Source organism: Xiphophorus couchianus, chromosome 14 (genome assembly GCF_001444195.1).
Source record: "Xiphophorus couchianus chromosome 14, X_couchianus-1.0, whole genome shotgun sequence".
Lineage (NCBI taxonomy): Eukaryota > Metazoa > Chordata > Actinopteri > Cyprinodontiformes > Poeciliidae > Xiphophorus > Xiphophorus couchianus.
Window position 1 is genome coordinate 3434523 of NC_040241.1, and position 20237 is coordinate 3454759.

Below are 20237 nucleotides of genomic sequence, written 5' to 3' on the forward strand. Positions count from 1 at the left end.
TTATTGTAACAAAAATAATTGACTTTATTCACTTTTCCATGGGTAGCAAAAGTAGTCATGAACATGTGCTTGTTTACATTCAGCAAACGCATGTTTATTACGACGTTTACAACAAGGTACAGTTAGAAAGACCGACACTCACCCATACACATCTCACTATTTTGTACTTGTACTGAAGTCATTGTTTCCTTAATCTTGAGGATTTTTTTTTTTTTACTTTTTAAAATGATGCAATTTTTGGATGCATTTATACAGAAACGTGCAAGACTGCGCCCTTATTTCTGATGTGTGCATTTTTAGCTCAGGGCTTCCCACCAACACTTCCCATCTTACTTTCATAACAGACCCAAAAAATTGTCAAAAATACAGAAAACATGTTAGTTAGCCAACGTCTTGCTTTCACTTCACTTTTTTTGTCGATGAAAGGCACAATGTTGAAACTCTTTTTATTCCACTAAATTCTTCTGTTCTGACTTGGAAACACATTCTGAGACTCTCCAAAGGTCACCAACACCAACCGAGCATCTGTTTCACATTGGTTTAATATCGATTTTATACAAACTTGCTTCTAAAATTGAGACTTAAAAACCGTGGAGAAAAAAAGTCAATGTTTTTGCCATTTGTAAAGTTACACATTCAAATAATTAACAACCTGATAAGACAAGGGAGCTCATTTTTTTACCCCCACAGATATGACACTATGCTGCCACAATAAAGTGACATTTCTAACAAATATGTAAACAAGCCAGATATTTAGTTTGAAGCTAAATTTGTTTAGCAAGCTTAATATTTAGTTAACCAAATAATATTTAACTTAAAAGGCAATATTTAAGTAGCTCTGTGATAATTATTTAGTTGGAACCTTACTAAATAATTAGTAAGGTTATTTTTGTTTGAAAATATCTAATTTTCAAACAAAATTAGATATTTTGTTTGAAACTGTGATATAAAAAAGAATACATAAAATGGTGAAAATATGACTTTGGAAAATGCACCCCTATTTTTCCCCTCTTATGACAGGCTAAATAACCCAAATTATGGCTGCTAAAGTTTGACTGTTTAACTTTACAAATGGCATAGCAACTATCATCATCATCATCATCATCATCTCAAAACTATTTCAGAATTTAAAAGATAAAAACAGAGAAATTTAGATCAAAAGAGACTTGAATAGTCCCAAAGTTAATTTAGGTTAAATTAATCTTGATAAAAGTTTACAAGTTCAAAGGTTCACACTCAAGATAATTTACTATAATATAATTTCCATATAGGGCCAAGTACTCAACAAATACACTATACAAATCTTACATGTTGTTGCAAACTTGTGGGATTTTTTTAGCTATCAAAAAGCAAAGTTCCCCTGTGATTAGTTATTGAAAAGCAACAACTGTTTGTCTCTTTTTGTAAAGTTAATTATGGATATGCAATTCAGATAATAATGACCTCTGTACAGATCGACACCAGCCTCAGCTGATGGGTCGAAGCTGCACTCTCTGAAGGCGTCAGCTGTATAAGAATGTCCTACAGACCCATGCCAGGGTTTGGCACCATGGAAACAAGGTACTTTAAGTTATGCAAACAGATGACTCATCATGAGAGCAAGTCGTTTTGTGATGTTTGTTGGTTTATGTGTGTAATATACTCTACAATGTTGTACGATATTTTATTAATAAAAATTTTCATGAAAGTGTGCTTTTCAAGTTTGTTGTTAAGGAGACAAAACAATATCTATTTAATATCTATCTCAAAAATCAGATATTTTAGATTCTTTTTTTAAAAACTCTGCCCAGTTTTTGTTGGAATATCTTAAATCTCAATACGTTTGGAGTCAAACTTCCTCCTAATTGAGCCAAACGTGCCTACTAAACTGGAATTTGTTTAAAATCTTATTTAAAATGAATAGGATTAAATATTCTCTCTTTAAAAACATAATACAGCACTGCTTAGGTTTTAGAGCATCATCTGAACATTCAAAATAATCGTAAAGCATCTGAAACAAAAAAAGGTTAACATATTTGGACAAAAAAAAGCAAAGATGCATGTTCCCATATCAGGAGAAAAACAAAGCGACCGTGTCTTCACAGCAGACATCTTGTGTCAGCTGTGAAGTAACACCAGAGGGGAAACTACGACTTTGCCTTTATTTCAGGATCTTGCTGTCTGTGAGTCAGAGGCGGTCCTACTCTCTTTGGCGCCTTGAACGGCACCACCTTTTCGGCGCCAGCCCCCTTCACCAAGTTGCTGACACAAGATGGCGGTTACACGTGTCGCCCATTTCAGAAACCACCACTGCTCTGAGTTGACCAATAAGTTTGTTTTTTCTGGTGAGATTTTATGGGCAGCAGGACACACACATGTCAATAAACTGACACAGAACTAGAAAGAGTGTTTTTGTGCTTCTTCCCACTTAGCTATCAACTCACACAAAATATAGTTGCATCACATTACTGTTGTGAAGAGCACCATGGGGTAGATTTGTTTGACCGGGATTTTATATTAAAAGTTTTATCTTTTGTTATTTTTGACTACTAGAAGTTTAAAGGCATGGCCACATCTTGTAATCTGCATACAGTGAGTCTGGGGTTCATGTGAAACTATATTTTTCCAATGTAAAACCTTGACAAATGCAGCGATAGGGTGAAGAGTGTAGTATTTTCATTCACTGTTATGAAAAAAAACAAAGAAAATCTTCAAATTGGGAGATCAGAGCTCCTTACATTTCATCTGCCATGCAGACGAAGCCTCCACAACAAGTTAAAATGTGGAGGCAACTACACAACCACAATAGTGACAGTGGTGGCAGATAGTAGAAACTGTGCCCAGCTTCATCCATTTGGAGCCACATGCTTATGTGAACAGTTTAATTAACTTTGTCAAATGGACCTCAAGATCACATGGTTCATCCCCTTCATTTTTACCCCAATTTTCTAATGCAGGAATGTCAATATTAAGAAAATTTTCTTGCTGGAATTTAAGAATGGCTGGACCAACAGACTAGACTCATCATGGTCCTCTCGGCTCCATCCAACGTCTTTACATTGGGATTCAGAACATGGCCGTGTTCACATCTCAACCAATTCTAACAGAAAGACAAAACTTGGAACAAATGTTAAAGGGGCAGTATTATATGTTTTCCAGACACATTTTGATGCACAATCAAGTAACTATTACCTTCAGTTGTTAAAAAAAAATCCACATATAAATCAAACATGGCTTAAAAGAAATTTGATTTTGCAATTTAGCTCTTTGAAATTGAGCCTCTGTCACTTTAAGAAATGTGTGCTCTTTCTGACTCCCAGGAAATCATAATAACTACGCTTCACTATTAAGTGCTTACAAACGTTGATCACAGCACTGGGCTGAGAAACGGTTCATATAATGAGCTCAGGAGATGCACAGTTCCACCAGCTGCTTGCTAATTGCTGCTGCTGCTAGTTTGAAGGAGCAGAAGCTCGGCTTGGAAACTGCTCTGAGGATTAGCTGTGTGTGGAAATGGCGCTCGGTTCCCTAAACATTTACCAAACCAGAATGGTTGCCACGGGAGATTCAAGGATTTCTCAAACATGCATAAAAAAAACAAAGAAACACTCCAGGTATGGTTTTGATGAGGAAATAACATTATAACAAAGCCAAAAATGTTGATTTTACATAATACTGCCCCTTTAGAAAAAACATAACGCAAAAACATCTCAAAGAAATATAGCTTTCTGCTGATTCATCTTTAAGATGTCGGAATCTTGCACTAATGTTTATTTACTTCCATTTCGGTCCAGCCTCTGTGCTCTGTTCATGAGAATCTGCTGGATGTATTTCTCCACATCGTCATGGATACTGCTGTCTGGCTGTTTTGCACCCTTATGATAGTCTTTGTTTTTTGATGCTGCGGGTTCCAGAGCGGAGATCAGAAACTGCTTTCGTTGAGCAGCTGTCTGAGGAGGGGAATTGGCTTGGGATGGAGGTATTCGCTGAAATGGTTGGGAGTAAGGACGTGGGTAGTAGCTGGAGTAGAAAGACTTAGGCTGAAGGGCGGCAGGTGATTTTCTCAGCTGAGGTTGGACCCAGCTTTGATAGCGCCTTCTTGGAGGGAAAATGTACGGATCTTCCACAGAATTACCAAAGTAATTGTTGTGTGTTAGAGGAGGTTTAGGTCGGTAGTAATGGGATTTAGGTCTTGGCATGGGAGGAAAGTAGAAAGGATAGTAACCCACGATGGGTTTCCTTTGGTGGTAGGTGGAGTAGGAGTAGGGATACAAGGAGTAGCCAGTCCAGACAGACTTCGGTAACTTGAACCAGCGCTCCTGTTTCACCGGAAAGGGCTTTTCAGGTTTGGGTGAAAAATTATATGGTAGCAAAGGTTTAGGAAGTTTCTTTTGAGAAACGTCTGATTTTGGCGTGTTTTGGTCTTGAAACCAGGTTTTTAGGATATTTACAGCTGGAGACGGTTGCTTCGAGACCGGAAAGCTGTTTTGATTTGACGAAACTTGCCAACCGGAATGAAAAGAAGGAGACAGTGGCGCTGAGGTATACTGCCGAACAGATGCCATCTCGGGTGGCACATCTTTCTTCTTCTTCTTCTCAACATCAGTGATTATGTCCACGACGTCATCAGCGGGGAGGTGTAATTTATTGGAAATCTCAATCAACTTGTCAATGGTCTGAGGGTCAAGGTCGTCCTCCTCTGTCACTTCCTCATCCGATCTCTTATCCTCTGCCGCATTCGACATAGACAAGCTGTGCTTCTTGTCACCTTTATTTTGTTTACCCATGTAGCTCAGCAACATGTCTGAGGCGATGTCAGCCAGCTTTTCCTCTTCCATTTTGGCTTTTTGTGCCTCTGCTGCCTGCCTCATCATCTCCTCCTGCTCCACTTTGGCTCGGGCTTCCTCCTCCTCTGGGCTGAGCAATTCCTCCTCCTCTTCCTCGTCTGTGTAATCATCTTGCACCCCTTTCTGTTCAGTTGGAGTTGGGGGCTGGGTTGCTTTGCTAATATAGTTGCCGTCCTCTGATTGCTCTACAGAATTGCCTCGGGTAAATGTTGGGAAGTACACTGCTTTCTGTGTTTCTTCCTGCCATTTTAATTTTTTCTTGGTCATGGCGAGGTCACTGCCCTTATTTATCGGAATGATGTCGTTGTAGCTGCTGTAACCTCTAGTGTTTCTCTGCTGCTCCTCCAAAGCACCATCTCTTTTACTGTTAAGACGTGGAAACTCCTTCATCACGGTCTCCAGACTCTTCAGCTCCTCAGGATTGAGCTGCTCCTCCTCTTCGTAGCTGCTTTGCTCGGGGTTGGATGATCCCTGCTGGTTAGCAGCACCGCTCTCTGCTGTTCCGTCTGAACCATTTGGCTGCTGCTTTGTTTGAATTTGGACCGTCTGACTTGTCGTGTGGCTTGTCACCTTCTCAGTTATCTTCTCCTCCTCTTCCAGAGCTTTCTTCTTCTCCTCGTCCTCCTCCCGTTCCTGTTCTTTGCCATGTGAAGCAATAAACCGCTCCAGCTCTTTCTGCCCGTCTCTTTCTCTGTTTCTTGACACTCTCTCACCGTGTGGTTCTTCTTTTCGAATCTCGTCTCTCTCAGTCTGTGTCTCTTCTTCCATGCTGTTATAGTTCTCTTCATCCCTCTCTCTTTCCATGTGTGTGTGATTCAGAGCCTCCAGTAACACAGCAGCTAGTCTTTTGGGATCTACATCTTTAAAGAGCTCCTCTTCTTGCTCAGTTTGGTCTCTCAAGGCTCTTTTCCGTCTCTCCTGCGTTTGTTCGGTGTTTTCATAAACTGGAAGCCTGGGAAGAACCTCTCTGGGTGCATCGTCATAATCTCCAAACATAGAAACTGGGTTGGGTGTGGAGAGATGAAGGAAGGATAAAGATGTGAAGAGGACCATGATGGTGAGGACACACGAGGCATGGCAGTTTCTTGTCATGGTCTGATAGAACAGGTCCTGAACTGGGTGCAGAGAGTGACCAAGAACACCTAGAGGGAAAAATAAGAACACAAAATCATATTTAAAGCTTTAAGAACTCTTTTCAGACAGCAGAAAACCAAACCAGGCACTGCAGGGCCAACGCCATCAGCAGCTGAAAAATAAGTCACCGGTAAAATATTAGAGACATCCAGAAAAACACACGTTTCACATTCACATGGCTCATCTGCCCAAGGCTCAGACAGAGGAAATTTTATGTACTGTTAGAAGAAAGTGTTTGTTGAGATGCATATTAAACTCAGCATGTATTAAACCCTAAGTTGTACCACCACTCAGTGAAAGTTTTAGTTTAAAACTCAAAAATCGGAATTGCGTCTCTTCAGGCTGCAGGGTGAACGTGGCCTTATTCACTCCAACTTTTCGTCATTGTTTGTGGTTAGTGATTTAGTTCTGAATACCGAGGAAAGAACCCATGGCAGTCCAACATCTATGGCACGTCTTTCGCTGAGAAAACTGTGAAAACAGTCATGTTCATTGAGAGACCCAGGTCAAGAGCAAAGCAGGCTGCATGAAAAGCTGTTGGATGAGAAGACCAGAGCTCAGTTGGTTTCATGAATATTAACGAACGGCGTTTGAACTGCATCTAGTGCAGGTAATGTTTTCTAAAGCACCCCAAGTGTTTGGGAAGACCAAAAGTACAATGAGTAACTGTAGGTCACCGGGGTAACTGCCTGTAAAACATCGCTATGGTGATGCTACCACTTAAGCCCTCTTGTGGCTGAACTAGATATGACAGCTCGTTGAGTCAAATCATTTTCATAACGCAGCATGTTTATTGTTTCTTTGTGGTTATTTATTTATTTGCAAACTTCAGAAAAATAAAGGATTGTGTGTTCCATATAGGGGGGTATATATTTGATTATATCACTTTTTCACGTATGTAGGAAGTCAGAAATCACACTTATCACAAACATTAAAACCCATAAAAAAAAGACATAACTTAGCAACAAAGATGGTGTCAAGCTATCATGAGTTCAAACAACGTGTTCACGATCCAAGCACAGAGTCGTCCAAGCTTAAAAACCTGGGACGACAGGAAGTCATGGAGTTCAATATTAAAATAATTATCATAACCCAAAAGAGAGAGAGAGATCCTCACACACAACCAGAACTCACTCCAAGGAATACATATGTCCTTTAATCAAGGAATGGTTTCCAGAATGAGAAACCATTCCTCCAGGATCTGTCGCTCTAGATAAACAATGTCACATTAAATAAATAAATCATTTTATTTGAACAACTTATGAGCAATTCACCATTAATCCATCACACTATGATCAATTTGTGATTATACCTGCAGCTTAATATTCAACAATGTCATGATAAAAAAAAATGCAACAACCACCAGCAAATGAATATTCCACGTTTAAAAACGGAATATTAAATATTTTAATTTCCCTCCACATACTTTTCAATTAAAAGTATGTTTCACCTCACAGCTTTCAACAGCATCATTATTCTGCTGTGGACCTGATGCGTGCTGCCCTCGTTGCTCCTGATTCTGCCACACTGACGCAAGATGACGACATTCATTAGCGCTTCGGCCTTATTCCATCCTACTTATCAAATAAACACATTCCTTCCATCTGCTCCAAAGGTCCGATCAGCTCATATCACTGCAGCAAAAAAAAAAAAGAGAAAAAAAGAAAAGGATGTAACGACCCCCTGCCCACTCACCCCCACCCCAACCAACACCTGCAGCTCAACACAAGGCGAAGAAAACCTACAGATAACACTGGCAGAGTGATCTAAATGAGGGTACCTCCTCTTTGGCCCATTTGTTACCCAAATTCCATTCATAACAAAGAACCGTGGGGAGGAAGAGGAAGAGCAGGAGGAGGAAAAGGAGGAAAAGGAGGATGAGGAGGAGATGGGGGTGGGAGGAGGAGGATTAGAAGGATTAGGAGAATGAGAAACCGAAGCTCCCAGCAGATTTGACCAGCATACAATGAAGGTCCAACGACGCGCTGCCAGCGCAGGTTCTGCTCTCCACTGACTGGATTCCAGATGTTCAAACTGTTTGAGAAACAACCATGACTGGACTGGAGGTGCAGGTGATGCGGTCCCTGCTCCTCCGCTCCAGCGCAGCGGGACCCAGCCTGCGGTCTGCCTCGCATTTGTTGCTGCTCACCTGAGCGCAGCTCCAACTTCCTCCTTCAGCGCTTGTCCAGGAATGAACCGGGCAGTGAAACGGTTTTCTGCCTTTGGGGGGTTGAAGGGGAGGGGGGGCACGTAAACAAGGCTGATTGATTAGTTGCCACGTACTTGCCCGTGAAGGGAGGGGGGCTTCGGGGATTCCAGGTCCCGTTTTCTCGTCACGTCAGGTGCAGAAAACCCCGCGGTCACGCGCACAACCAGCTCCAGATGTCGCTGATATTTCTGAGTCGCAGTCAGATGTTGGAGTTGGTTTTTGTCTACGTGTCCTGTCGGGGTTCCTCTCCTGGAATGCCTGTTTTCAGAACTATGGACAGCGGGGCTGTGGATCTCAGGATCTCTCCGCCTTCCAGGCTCACGTGACATATGCGTCAAGAGGTCCCTTTGACGTCACCAACTTGCATTTCATTCATAGTTTTTGGGCAACAGAAGAACCCCCCTGTCCCCCGACCCTCCTCTGCTGTCCTGGCAAATTGAGCCCAGACTTTCTCCACATGTCCTCAATAACCAGATTTATACTCACATGACAAGAAATAGCTAAAGAAAAGCTTAAGCAAGGTATCCCTAAAACACGGGGTTCCATTAGTGCCAGAAACCTTTGCGTCGAGATAAAGTTTGTACTTAGCAATTCGCCCAAAAGTAATAGAACTTGCTTATGTGTATATGTAAGGTGCTTGTGACTGGAAACATCTGGAGTCTTTGTGTGATGAAAAATATCTCGGTTCAGCTCAAAATAGCAAATGTAGTAATCCACACAATTCATAGCACACAGGGGAAGTATGAGTTACTTTCTAAAATGTGTTGTACAAAAGAAAATCCAGAAACTATCTATAAAAAATAGATAGATAGATAGATAGATAGATAGATAGATAGATAGATAGATAGATAGATAGATGCACACCCAAAAATGAACTGAAGTAGAATTAGCACAACTTAAAACATATTTTATTATATTATATTTTACTTAAGACTAAGAAGTGTCCAGCCAAGAAATTACTCAAAAATAAAACAGTAATTTATTAAAATGCTACTCATGTGCTAACTAATCACATCTGATTGAATATTTGAAAATGATGCAATCAAGCAGGAAAAATGCTATGCAAAAATGTTTGCATTTTAATGACTAAAATAAAAATAAAAATTGTATGCAAGTGACATGGTAACAAAACAGATACGAGCAAAAGAAACCATTTTCCCAATTTTATTTTTAAGCTCACAAAAATCTATGAGACAGTATGCTGTCTGTTTGAACATAGTACTTCCAGAGCTGAATGGCCCAGCAGGTAGAAAATAGCATTAAAATAACAAAATAAGACATCTCACTTTAACATAAACTGTGTTTGTCTCTGATGGATTTTTTTAAAGTTTTTTTCTTCTTTCGAATAAGTTACTCGCAGTCGGTGGAGGATCCAGAAATTTCCCCCAAGATTAAAAACTATTGTAGTAAAGTTACACCTAAAATTATTTTCTTCCCCCCAAAAAGTTCCTCAACAGTAAATGCAACTAGTTACTTTCCAGCTCTGTATGGGTCAGTTCTCTGTGTAAAGTGTTGATGTTATTAGGAGTTTAGAATCAAACACAAAACAGTAAATCTCATCCTAACAAACTGAACATATTAACTTAAATTTAAAGGATGAGCAGTAGTTGTACCTCTGTCGTAGGGTAAGCCATCCTGGCAAAAGGGCTGTGGCTTCCTTTCTGGATATACATGATGACTCTTACATTTACAAGTTATTTTCATGGTAAAAACCAAAAACCTCAAATGTAATATGGTATGAAGGAAGTTTGCTAAAGAGAAATGATATTAAAGTCAGACAGACAAATCACCTAATAAGAAAGTTGAAGAGGTTTCTGAAACGACAGGCTTTGGTCCCATTACTTTATTATAAAACACCCCAAGTTAGCAACCAGAAACAATGCCACAAAATTGTTAGTCATTCATTTACTTTATAGCACTGAACCACCAACGAGTCGCAATTCAAACTGTAACAACTCTCTTTCACCACAAGGGGGCGTGAATGTTGTACTATTGGCGGTTGCTTAGTGTTGCACCTGTTTAATCCACATCTTTCAGTTAGAGTATTTAAGAGTCGTCAGCAGCTTTACTCACCTTAGTGTTGTCAGTAATAAACCTCCATAGCTAACAGCTCTTTTCAAAATGAAACAGAACGTCACATTCTCACCAGCTGGTATCAGCTCTAAACCAAAATGATTCGTCACGTTTCATCAGGTCCGCGTTGTCTAACATTACACTGCATGTCAACTTTTTTCCAAATCCATTTGTTAGCTGTAAAGTTTTAGAGTGCTAATATGGTCCAGAGTTCATCCAACTGAGGCAGAAAGAACAGCTTTCTTCTTCTGGGCTGTTCTGAGACGAGGCTACTTGGGTTCATACAGGAACGCTGAGCAGCCAGCAGGGGGCGCACCCACTGCTGTCTGAAGAAGGAAACATCAGTGCTTTACACAAGCTACTGTGGCTATATGGAAAACAGATGCAACCATTCAGTGCCAGGAGCAGGCTGTTAGTGCTGTCAGTAAAGATTGTGTACATGCTGCTAAATGTGCTACTGGCTTACCTTTCAAGGAAGTGTTTATCTGCAGTCAGCAGTGTCCATGCTAACTAGTGTCAGGAAGAAGCTGTAGCATAGCAGAGAGGAAGAGGGAGGGAGAGGTACGTCTATGAGCCTGATTGACAGCGCTACAGCCAAAACTTCGATTGGCTGTTTTTGAGAGAGCTGCGTATTTCTGCAGTTACAACTGGGAGCACTGGGAGAAGGCAGAGGAGCTGGGTTTTTTTTTTCCAGATTACCTCTCATATTATACTGTTATGCCAGTGACATTTTTAACAGATATTTAAAAGTTACCTATTATATTTCCTTAAACAGGCTGGGTCTATACAAAGGAGATTCATTACGTTTTTTTGCACAAAATCATTCTGAGATAATGAAACTTCAGTCTGCTCAGTTCTTTCCAACTTCTTTCAGAATGAGCTGTTGCATAGCGTCTTGTCACTTTAAATCCAAATAACTTGCTGCTGGCCACACCCTCCAACAAAATGTAAACTTGGCTGCAAACAGATGCGCACTTATACAAGTGTACATCTTTGAAAAGCAGAAGAAGAGCATCCTGCACAACCAATTTCTAAGCGATTAGTCAACAACAAAACTTGTTTTTTCCAGCAGCTGCTGTACAGAGTATATAGCAGTAAAACCAGCTGACCAAAAGTGCTGGAGCTCAGCTTGGGTTGCTAGGTGACGGGTTGGGCTTTGATGGGGTTGATAGGTCAGGGACAGTGCCTGCTAATTTGTGATGTTACATTCTGGAGGTTTTAGAGAAGTCTCATTTTCCAGACACCAAAAAACATCAACTTATTGCCGGGGTGTTTTTTTAAGCACTTGGACTTAGAAGTAGTAGAAACATAAATGGAAGTACAAAAACATGCAAAAGGTGAAATTTGCATAATACATCCCCTTTAAATAATATATTTTTTTTATAATAGTTATGCCACTGTAGCATTAAAACCCAGAACCAACATCCAGAGATGGTTCTCACATCTCCATTTTGGTTTGGTACTGCAGTCAACTCACGCTAATGGGTCAAGAAACGATTGAATGTCTTTTGTTCATTTTCATTGATGAAGTTTATCATTTTAGTTTTCGGTGATATTACATAAACAAAGTGGAATCTTCAACTATCAAGAAGCATAGAATAAACAAGTCTGACAGTTAATCAGCAATTCTAGATTAAGGAACAATTTGAATGAAGACAGAAAACTAACCGGAACAAAACTCTAGCCTCAGTCCTGAGCCGGTTCTGAGCATGTTGAATGTCCGTTGTCATGGAGATAGCTGGAGGCACATGGCTTGAACTCTAATACGCCAACGAGAACTCAAGTCTTTACAGCCATGATTTTAGGTCATTGAGAATGATTTGTTTTCACCTGACCTGCCTGGAATAAACCTGGTTCTGGACACACTTATAGAACCTGTGACCTCTCACAGTCCTTCGATGTTCTGACCCGGTCCTCGTTCACATTCAGTTGTGATCGGCAGGCCTACATCCAGGCTTGGCTTTGCTTGTTTGACAAGCGCTTTATATCAGCCTGCAAGCCTGCCTCAGTATGACTACAATCACAGCGAAGCTTCAAACTATGTCACATCTGTAACAATCAGAACATGCACTGCTCCTCCAGGCACATAAAAGTTAAATATAGCCCATTACCATTATCCCACACTTAGATAATGCAGACACACACACACACACACACGCACGCACACACACGCAAACAAAAAAGAGAGCCAAAGGGCCAGTCCAATGCAAGGATCCACTGAGTCTTATCCCCAGAGGAGATGTTGCTCCAGGATCCCAGAGTCCAAACTGTCCTGCCTCCTCCTGCCTTTTGTCTCAAACTTCGTAGTTTCACTGGGACTACGCCAAGCCCATCTCCTCCAATACGCTCCTGGGAGACTCGTCCTCCTGCAAACAGCAAAATCCCAAATGAAAACAGAAAACTGCTGCATTATTCACATAAAAGTAAAGACAAATGTAGATAATGTCTCTTCTTTCTGTAGCCATCGCAAGAGAAAATGTAAGAACTGGAGCAACAAAGTTGTTTTAGGTGCTGGTGGGATGTTGATTATATTGTTAACAATATTATTATTATTATTATTATTATCCATGCCAACAAAATATATCAAACTAGGAAGACTATCAAAGTTTTAACAATGTGAGCGACTAAAGGAAAGGCAGGGAGGGATGAAAAACAGAAAGGAAAAGAAAACAGAGCTGTAGAAGAGATATTAATTCCTAGTGAGCAGAGTGACATTTCCTGATCTGGATCTTTCTGCTCCACCAGGAGTCTGATGGATATCTTTGGCTGTGTTGATAAAAAAAACATGGGCAAAGTACAGACTGAAGCTGGATGGGTTACTCTGCACTGCTACAATGCAAACACATTCATTTTATAACATATGCACTGCTGTTTTCTTTGATAACTGAGCTTTCTGATACAAATCCGGTACCAAAATGGTCAAAATTTGTAACTTATTCCACAATGGTGCCTACATCCAGGCCTGCATAGTAAACGCCTGAAGAAATGTTTGGAAAACAAACGCAGTTTAGCCGGTAAAGACTGATGCTTCTAATGCTGCTTATTCAAGTAGGTTTCACTCATGTCATTGAATAAAGATATTAGAGACTACCAAAGGCTTTATGAAAAAAAAGATTTCACAGTTAGACACTACAGTCTTTCTGATAAAGCAGCCAGTCTCTGATCTGTCTCCTACCAATCACAAATCAAACCAGCTTATCTCAGCACGTGTGAGCCGGCACCATTGGACCAAACGAGACATGGAGTGAAACTCACGTTTGCTGCAATCAAGTCACAAAGTCCAATCATTTTAAACACATAAAAGACAATCTGGGTTTACTACAAACTCTGACTTCACAAAGCCAGAAAAAGAGAAATAGTGAAAAGGGGAGAAAGAGCCATAGCATGTAAATACAGATTTGGATCTTGTTTTGAGAAATAATGACTGAAAGAAGAGTTTTTAATAGTCATTTCTAAACACTGGCTGACTGGGTGAAGAAGGAAGGTGTTACCTCCTGCAGCAGATCAGCTTGTTCGATGGCTTTGAGGACGCTCTTCTTGGATGTGTCCTGGATCTCTCCTCCCATCAGGAACTCGTCTAAAATGAAGTAAGCCTTCTCAAAGTTAAAGATTATGTCCAGCTCACACACCTGCAAAAATACACAGCAAACAGCTTTAAAATCAGGCTTTAACTAAACCTTTAATATTCAGAAACAGAGAATGCTTCAGTTCTGTGACTTACACTGCCAAAGTATTTATCCAGCAGCTCTACAAAGCGGTGGATGATCTCCAGTGTAATCAGCTCGTTGTCCTGCTCTTCAATAGCACAACAAAAATATAGGCTGGCGTACCTGCATGGGTATAAACATAGGAGAAGAACGACATCAGCGTTTACATCTGGAAGCTGGTCAAAAAGAATAAAATCGGTCTGAAAAATAGATGTCACTCCATGAATGTGAAAATGTAAATAATTTACTCATTTGTTCTAGACAAAAAAGACAAAATGAATCAATCCAAATATCACAAAGCAGGACATCAACTCAGGGTTTCCCCCAGAGTAGTACAAGCCAAGCAGGCCGCCAGGCTTTACTTCCTCAAAGGCCCCGCCAGGCTAAGCCTTGCTTGATTTAGTTTTTATTAAATAAATAAATAAAAAATCTGCTGCATTCTTTTTTATTTTTTTTATTTTACATAAGCCGGACTGCAAGCATATTTGCTATGCTGAGCATGTCACCAGCAGAACAGAACTGTTCCTGAAAGATGGGTTTAAAGTCGGTGCATTGAGTGAAGCATGAAGTCTCTGTGAATTGGCCGACTAGCAAGGCTGCATCTCTGAAGTTTACCTCGGCACGGCTCCCGCGCCTCCTTTCATTCAAACTGGACAGACATTTATATCAACCCTCGGTGAGGACTTGTGTTTATTTGGAGAATTCGCCATCTAAGTTTGAGTGAAGTTTAAAAGCCAAAGCTCAACGTGAGCCGCAAACATAACCTTTCAGAGGTGTGCGTTGAGCGTGCAGTGAGAGTGATATATCTACTGAAGCGCCAGTCAGTATTAAAAATTACTAACAACTTGCAATGAAAAAAAGGGAGTTTGTTTTAGTACCTTTTATAGACAATCTTAAGGTCCCTCCATTCAAGAAAACTGCACATCTTTGGTTTGCGGGCAAGAACTGTCTGCATCAGCTCCCTGACCATCTTCTTTTTGTCTCGCTCCGCCGTAGCCGTGTACCATTTCTGCAGTCGCAGCTTCCCCTGCCGACTGAACAGCAGCATGAATCGCATCTAGAGGGAAACAGAGATATCATTAATATTATTTTATTTTTAGCGTGTCCTGTACAGCAGTGTGGCACTCAGAATTGTTGTCTGAGTGCCAAGGTGAAGCACGACTTTTACTTTGTCAACATTGGCTTTCACCATAATGCTCCACTTGCCTGTGAATAAATCATGCTCCATTTAATATAGATAAGAAACTTTATTAGACGTCACTTTGGGTTTATTTCAAATGTAATGAACACAGAGACACAAAAGAAAGGAGAGATGTGAGGAAAACGTTTAATGGGAAAGAAGGAGATAAGAGTTGACTGGAGAAAGAAGCTGAGATTGGCCTTTCTGACCAACACAAATGTGGTCTTGGTCATTTTATGCAGCACAACAGCAAATGGATAAAACAATTAGCTGATGTGGGAAATATTTGGATATTTGAATTTACTTATTAAAAATTGGATTAAAATGAAACAGAGACCTTTAGAAAAGCTTGATGTAAAAAAGACTTTAAGTCGGTAAAAGCCTACAGAAGTTAAAGTTAGCTTGTGTTTTTGCCCCTAGTCAAAGTAAAAAAATTGCATCTGTTGTTGTGCATATGCAACCAGCAGACAGAAGAAATGTAACGTTAGGATCAGTTTTTATTGTCAAAAAGCTACTTATTTTACAGCTTCTTTGAGTTGTGGTATCAGGGATAGATTTTCTTTTTATCAAAGTACTGATAATTACAGTTCATCAAATTTATGGACTAAACATTTTCACTCTGCGACAGGTAATGCTGACTGGAGTAAAAAGATTAGACTCTTTATTTAATTTCCTTGAATTGAATTCAAAAATAACAGAATTTGCAACAGAACATGAAATGGCAAACCTTGACTGGATTAGAGAGGAGGGACGTCTGCTCAGTGTTTTTTTTGTTTGTTTGTCTTTTAAAGCGCCCGGCAGTCAAAACTCGCCTTCTTAGGGCTTGGCGATGCTCGGTCCAAAACGGTACAGGAAACTCCCTACAATGTGGGCCAACCAACTGCAGGGGTGGATGTTGAGGTCAGGGGGCATTAGGGACATGGATGGCTACCTCACAGGCCTGATGGGGCGTTAGCTCCTCTGACTAAGGCCTTTGCACTCAAATGATAAAACTGGACCTCACTCCTTATTGGAGTGAGGTCCAGTAAGGTCCTCACTAGTTGAGGACCTTCGCTCCTCAACCAGTTGAAATTGAATCTCCCTTTTAAGATTTTCCAGACCTGTCTGAACAGAGATCCCATGTCTCTTCTGGCTTGGAAGCGCCGTTAGCCCCCCAGAATGAGTTGGAGAGTGTGTGTTTCCTTCCTGGACCTGTTGCCCCACGACCTGATCTCACATAATTAAAAGACAAGGGATGCATTACTGGACTGAATTGGAATGCATGGAAGTGATTTTGAACCTGTCTATATTATTGAATTGATCTAATAATGCATCCCTGCATGCACATCAGATCTGTTCATTTTGTGAAGTGCCTTTCCATTTATTACAGAAGGAAAAAACACTCAAAGTTAGTAACTGCGAGTATCATTTAGGTTTTTAGAATTAAGTCCAATTAAACACAACATCAGTCAGACACTTCTAGGAAAGAGGCTGTGTTCTATGGACGTTCATTCTCCAGCCTACAACCTTAAAAAAGGAAGGAATATTCACAGGAAGCTAAACGTTTCAGCAAAGCTGCTCTGTTTTATCCTTTCACCACTCCTACTCTGTCACAGATTCTAGATTATGAAATATTAGGTAAGGTTGGACAAGGTGTTATACAAGGAATACAAACTTAGAAATGTTATCTTTAACTATCATCATTTTGTCTTTGCTTTAGAAAAAAAGAGAAAACTTGTAAGCGTTTTGCTATGTAACCACAACTTCTCGCATGATAGGCAACATTTTCTGATGAACAGGACAGAAAAGCTACCTATAGAGTGATTAAGTGAGTTAAAAGCTCACTGATAGGTCAGTGTATCATATGGTCATTTGGTTTTCACTTTAGAAATGGATATTAAAAAATAAGAAATAAGAAGGGTATTTTTGTTTGTCTTAAAGTTAAAAAATTAAAATTAAAATACAAAGCATTCTTCTTTTTCAGAAACCAGGAAAAAGCTGAAACACTCGACTTGTATCCAAATAAATCCAGACAGAACTGAAGATCAGAGAGCATGTAATGATCGACAGAACCTTCCAGTTTTTAATAGTTTTTGTGAGAATGGCTCAAGATCACAGCTGAGAGTTTTTACCCATAAGTGAAATCTATGAAATAACAAGCATTGATATCTTCGTGTTGTGTGGATTACTTGGATTGTTGCCAATATCTGGTGTTATTCTGTCAATGGTCCCAGTAGGAATATGTCTACTGAGAAAAACATTGATGTAAACATCCAATACTTATTTTACATGCTGTATAAATGACAACCAAAAAGTGAATTATTATTAGTGAAAACCAAACATTTAAATAAGCTCCGTGTCTGAGGCTTTTAAACGGGACTGGAAGTTGAATCTGGAAACTTCAGCAGAAAATATTCCAAACTGTCAGGTCTAAGGTGGATATGAGCAGCACCGACGCTGACTGGAACAGTAAACACGGCTGCTCTGGTTTCACTCGTTCTGCTGCCTAAAACGCAGAAGGCCTGTTACAGCCAGGTAAATGTAGCGCAGGTGAGCACTTCCTGGAAACATACACCTTGCTAGCATTAGCACAGTTTAGCTTCCCTCTCATTCAACCTGGTGAGGGACAGTAACTTACCATTCTGCAAGATTTTCGAACGTGTCTCGAACGTCACAGCCTCTCACTTCCGATTCCGATTTACAGTTTGCACAGCGGCTAATGCTGAAGGTCCATTGCAGCCTGGTGTTCCTAAAAAAATTCAACGAAACGCAAATACAGCACTGCCGTGAAACGTCCACTACTGAGCACTTCCGCCTATACTGAGCATGCGCACACCGACGTAATACTTATAAATTATAACTACCACCACCTCTATTATTATTATTATTATTATTATTATTATTATTATTATTATTATTATTATTATTATTATATAACATATATGAAACTCACTTTTTTCGTTCGACTAAAATCGTCTGCACATTAAAACTCATGGATATTATCTGCTATTACAGTAACAGAACATTGTAATTTTGAACATATGCTAAATTTTCTGATTTGATCACTCAAATTGATTAACAACAAAAAGAGCAATATGTTATTTCTAATTACAAAAATATTTTTCTCAAAACCTCGAATGATTTTATTTTTCTTAGTTATTTACTTTGTGTTTTTTGCATTGTTTTTCATTTTTCTTTTCTTTCTTTTTCCTAGGTTGAGATATTTTGTATTATTATTGTTGTATTTTTCTTAAAATATGTATTTCTGTTTATCTTGATTAAACTTGTCCTATAATTATCACACAATGGACTCTTTACACATTACACATACAATTTTATTATTAGTAGTAGTAAATAATAGTTGTAATACCATACAAACTACAGATATATAGTCCAAACTGAAATTGGACTACATTACTATTCTCACGGCTCAGTTTTTAAAGTAAGGAAATGGGTAAAGTTTGGTGAAAATGCTGATTTTCTAACTGGCGCCTTAGGAACGCTGACAGCAAACTGAACCCTCAGTGCAGTGGAGACTCGTTTCACCTTTGCCTTTGATTCCACAACACCAGAATGTTATTTGAAAATACACATATGGCTCTGCTCTGCTTGGTCAGTGACAACAAGCATGACGAAAAATTATGACTCAAATAGGGAGGATTCTTTAAAGCAGGACTTCTGTGTGTAAACGGCTTCTGTTAGGAGAGGAAATGGCTGAGATGTCTCAGAGATGACAGTGTGAGGTATCTGATGAATCTAGCTAGGTACATTCACCAGTGGAGTCCCCATGACCTCAGATTACGACATGTTTCCTCCTAATGTCATGTGCCAAACGATCTGTGTTTACTCACTGCACCTGTACTGACTTTGTGTAAACTTTAGCACAACAGCCCCAAGTCACACAGTGGGAAAACAAAACCTCTGTGACTTTAAGGAATATACCTACATATACCTACATATTTTTCAATATCAGCTCTCATCCTACATATTGTATAGAGACTGTGAGGTCAGTGGTACATTAACAGAGAAAATCTTCAAAACATATAATTATCTGAAGACAAAATTAGCCCAAATTATTGTTTTTACAAAAACATCATGTTGAAAGGAATCCCGTTTTAAATACAAAGGCTTTTATATGGTTTCGTTAGCCAACCCCTTCAACTCTTCTGGGAAGAGCCAACTAACAAATGCAGTCGGTTGTCAAGTGATTTGTTGGACAAAACCTGGTGCAGCTTGTATCCCTGAAGTGTTTATGGAAAATGGAGAAAAGATGTGCAAGCCGCTCCAGTGAAAAGTGATTTCATTCAAGTTGAAGTCAAAACTTTGTGCAGACCTACTAAATTCTTACACATCAAGCTCTTGAGGAGTGACCTCTTCTTTAAAAAAAAAAAAAAAAATTCTTTCACCCTTAAAGCATCCTCCAGGTCTACAATAGATGATTGATTTTTGTTCTTTTTTACACCAGAGGTAGGGGAAGTGATTAGAACACTTGCATTCAACCATTTGAAGAGAGTGTCTTAACACAACAGGAAGCTGAGGCAGTGACTTCTCATCCTGAGCCTGGTTCTGTGTGAAAACAGTTGATGGTTCGATTAAAAACTTAAATAAACTCAGGTTTATTTAACTTGCCCCTTACAATTGTTAATGGAGTGCTACAAGGCAGATATGAAACATTGGCCAATTGTGCATCAATTTGCTTATCTTCATCTTTCTGCAAAAGCAAATTGAAATGATTTCAATAATTTAAGCTGTAATAACTTTTCTGATGGATTAGACAACTCAGACCACCTTCACTGCCCTCCTTCATCAGTAGGTGTTTGGCACGGCCCTGTCACCAGTTCACCCGTTTTCCTTCCTTGGACCATATTTATTTGATCTTGCAGAAAGATCAAATAAACACTTCCTGGCAGTTACAGCTGTCCAGGCTGATCATCCTTTGCGCTTAAGGTGAAAAATAATTGAATAATTTTGAAAACATACTGTATGTGCCGTTGATATGGAGTGGCAGCATCGGTTGGGAGTTGCATTTTTGAAAAATTGATTAAGTCAAGACTTCATCTTTTGTTTGGCATTAGTCAAAGTCAACAAAATTCTTCTTCATTTTTGGTTGCAAATGTAAGCTCACGAGA

General features: G+C 39.6%; 2 protein-coding genes across 3 annotated transcripts; both read right to left on the reverse strand.

Moving 5' to 3' along the window:
- On the reverse strand, positions 1-8484 carry vgf (VGF nerve growth factor inducible). 2 transcript variants are annotated; one of them, XM_028039233.1, is made up of 2 exons: positions 8244-8484; positions 1-5968 (listed from the first exon to the last, which is right to left on the reverse strand). In XM_028039233.1, exon 2 carries the CDS (start codon positions 5916-5918, stop codon positions 3750-3752), a length of 2169 nt encoding a protein of 722 aa, XP_027895034.1. In that variant the 5' UTR covers positions 5919-5968; positions 8244-8484; the 3' UTR covers positions 1-3749. The 2 variants fall into 2 exon arrangements, with proteins under 2 accessions (XP_027895034.1, XP_027895035.1); XM_028039234.1 differs by lacking the exon at positions 8244-8484 and adding an exon at positions 8110-8188.
- Positions 8485-11744: 3260 nt separating this feature from the next.
- Positions 11745-17926, reverse strand: ap1s1 (adaptor related protein complex 1 subunit sigma 1). The gene is made up of 5 exons (XM_028039152.1): positions 17747-17926; positions 14828-15006; positions 13964-14072; positions 13734-13871; positions 11745-12608 (listed from the first exon to the last, which is right to left on the reverse strand). The coding sequence occupies exons 1-5, from the start codon at positions 17747-17749 to the stop codon at positions 12561-12563; spliced, it is 477 nt and encodes a 158-aa protein (XP_027894953.1). The 5' UTR covers positions 17750-17926; the 3' UTR covers positions 11745-12560.
- Between the last annotated feature and the right edge of the window lie 2311 nt (positions 17927-20237).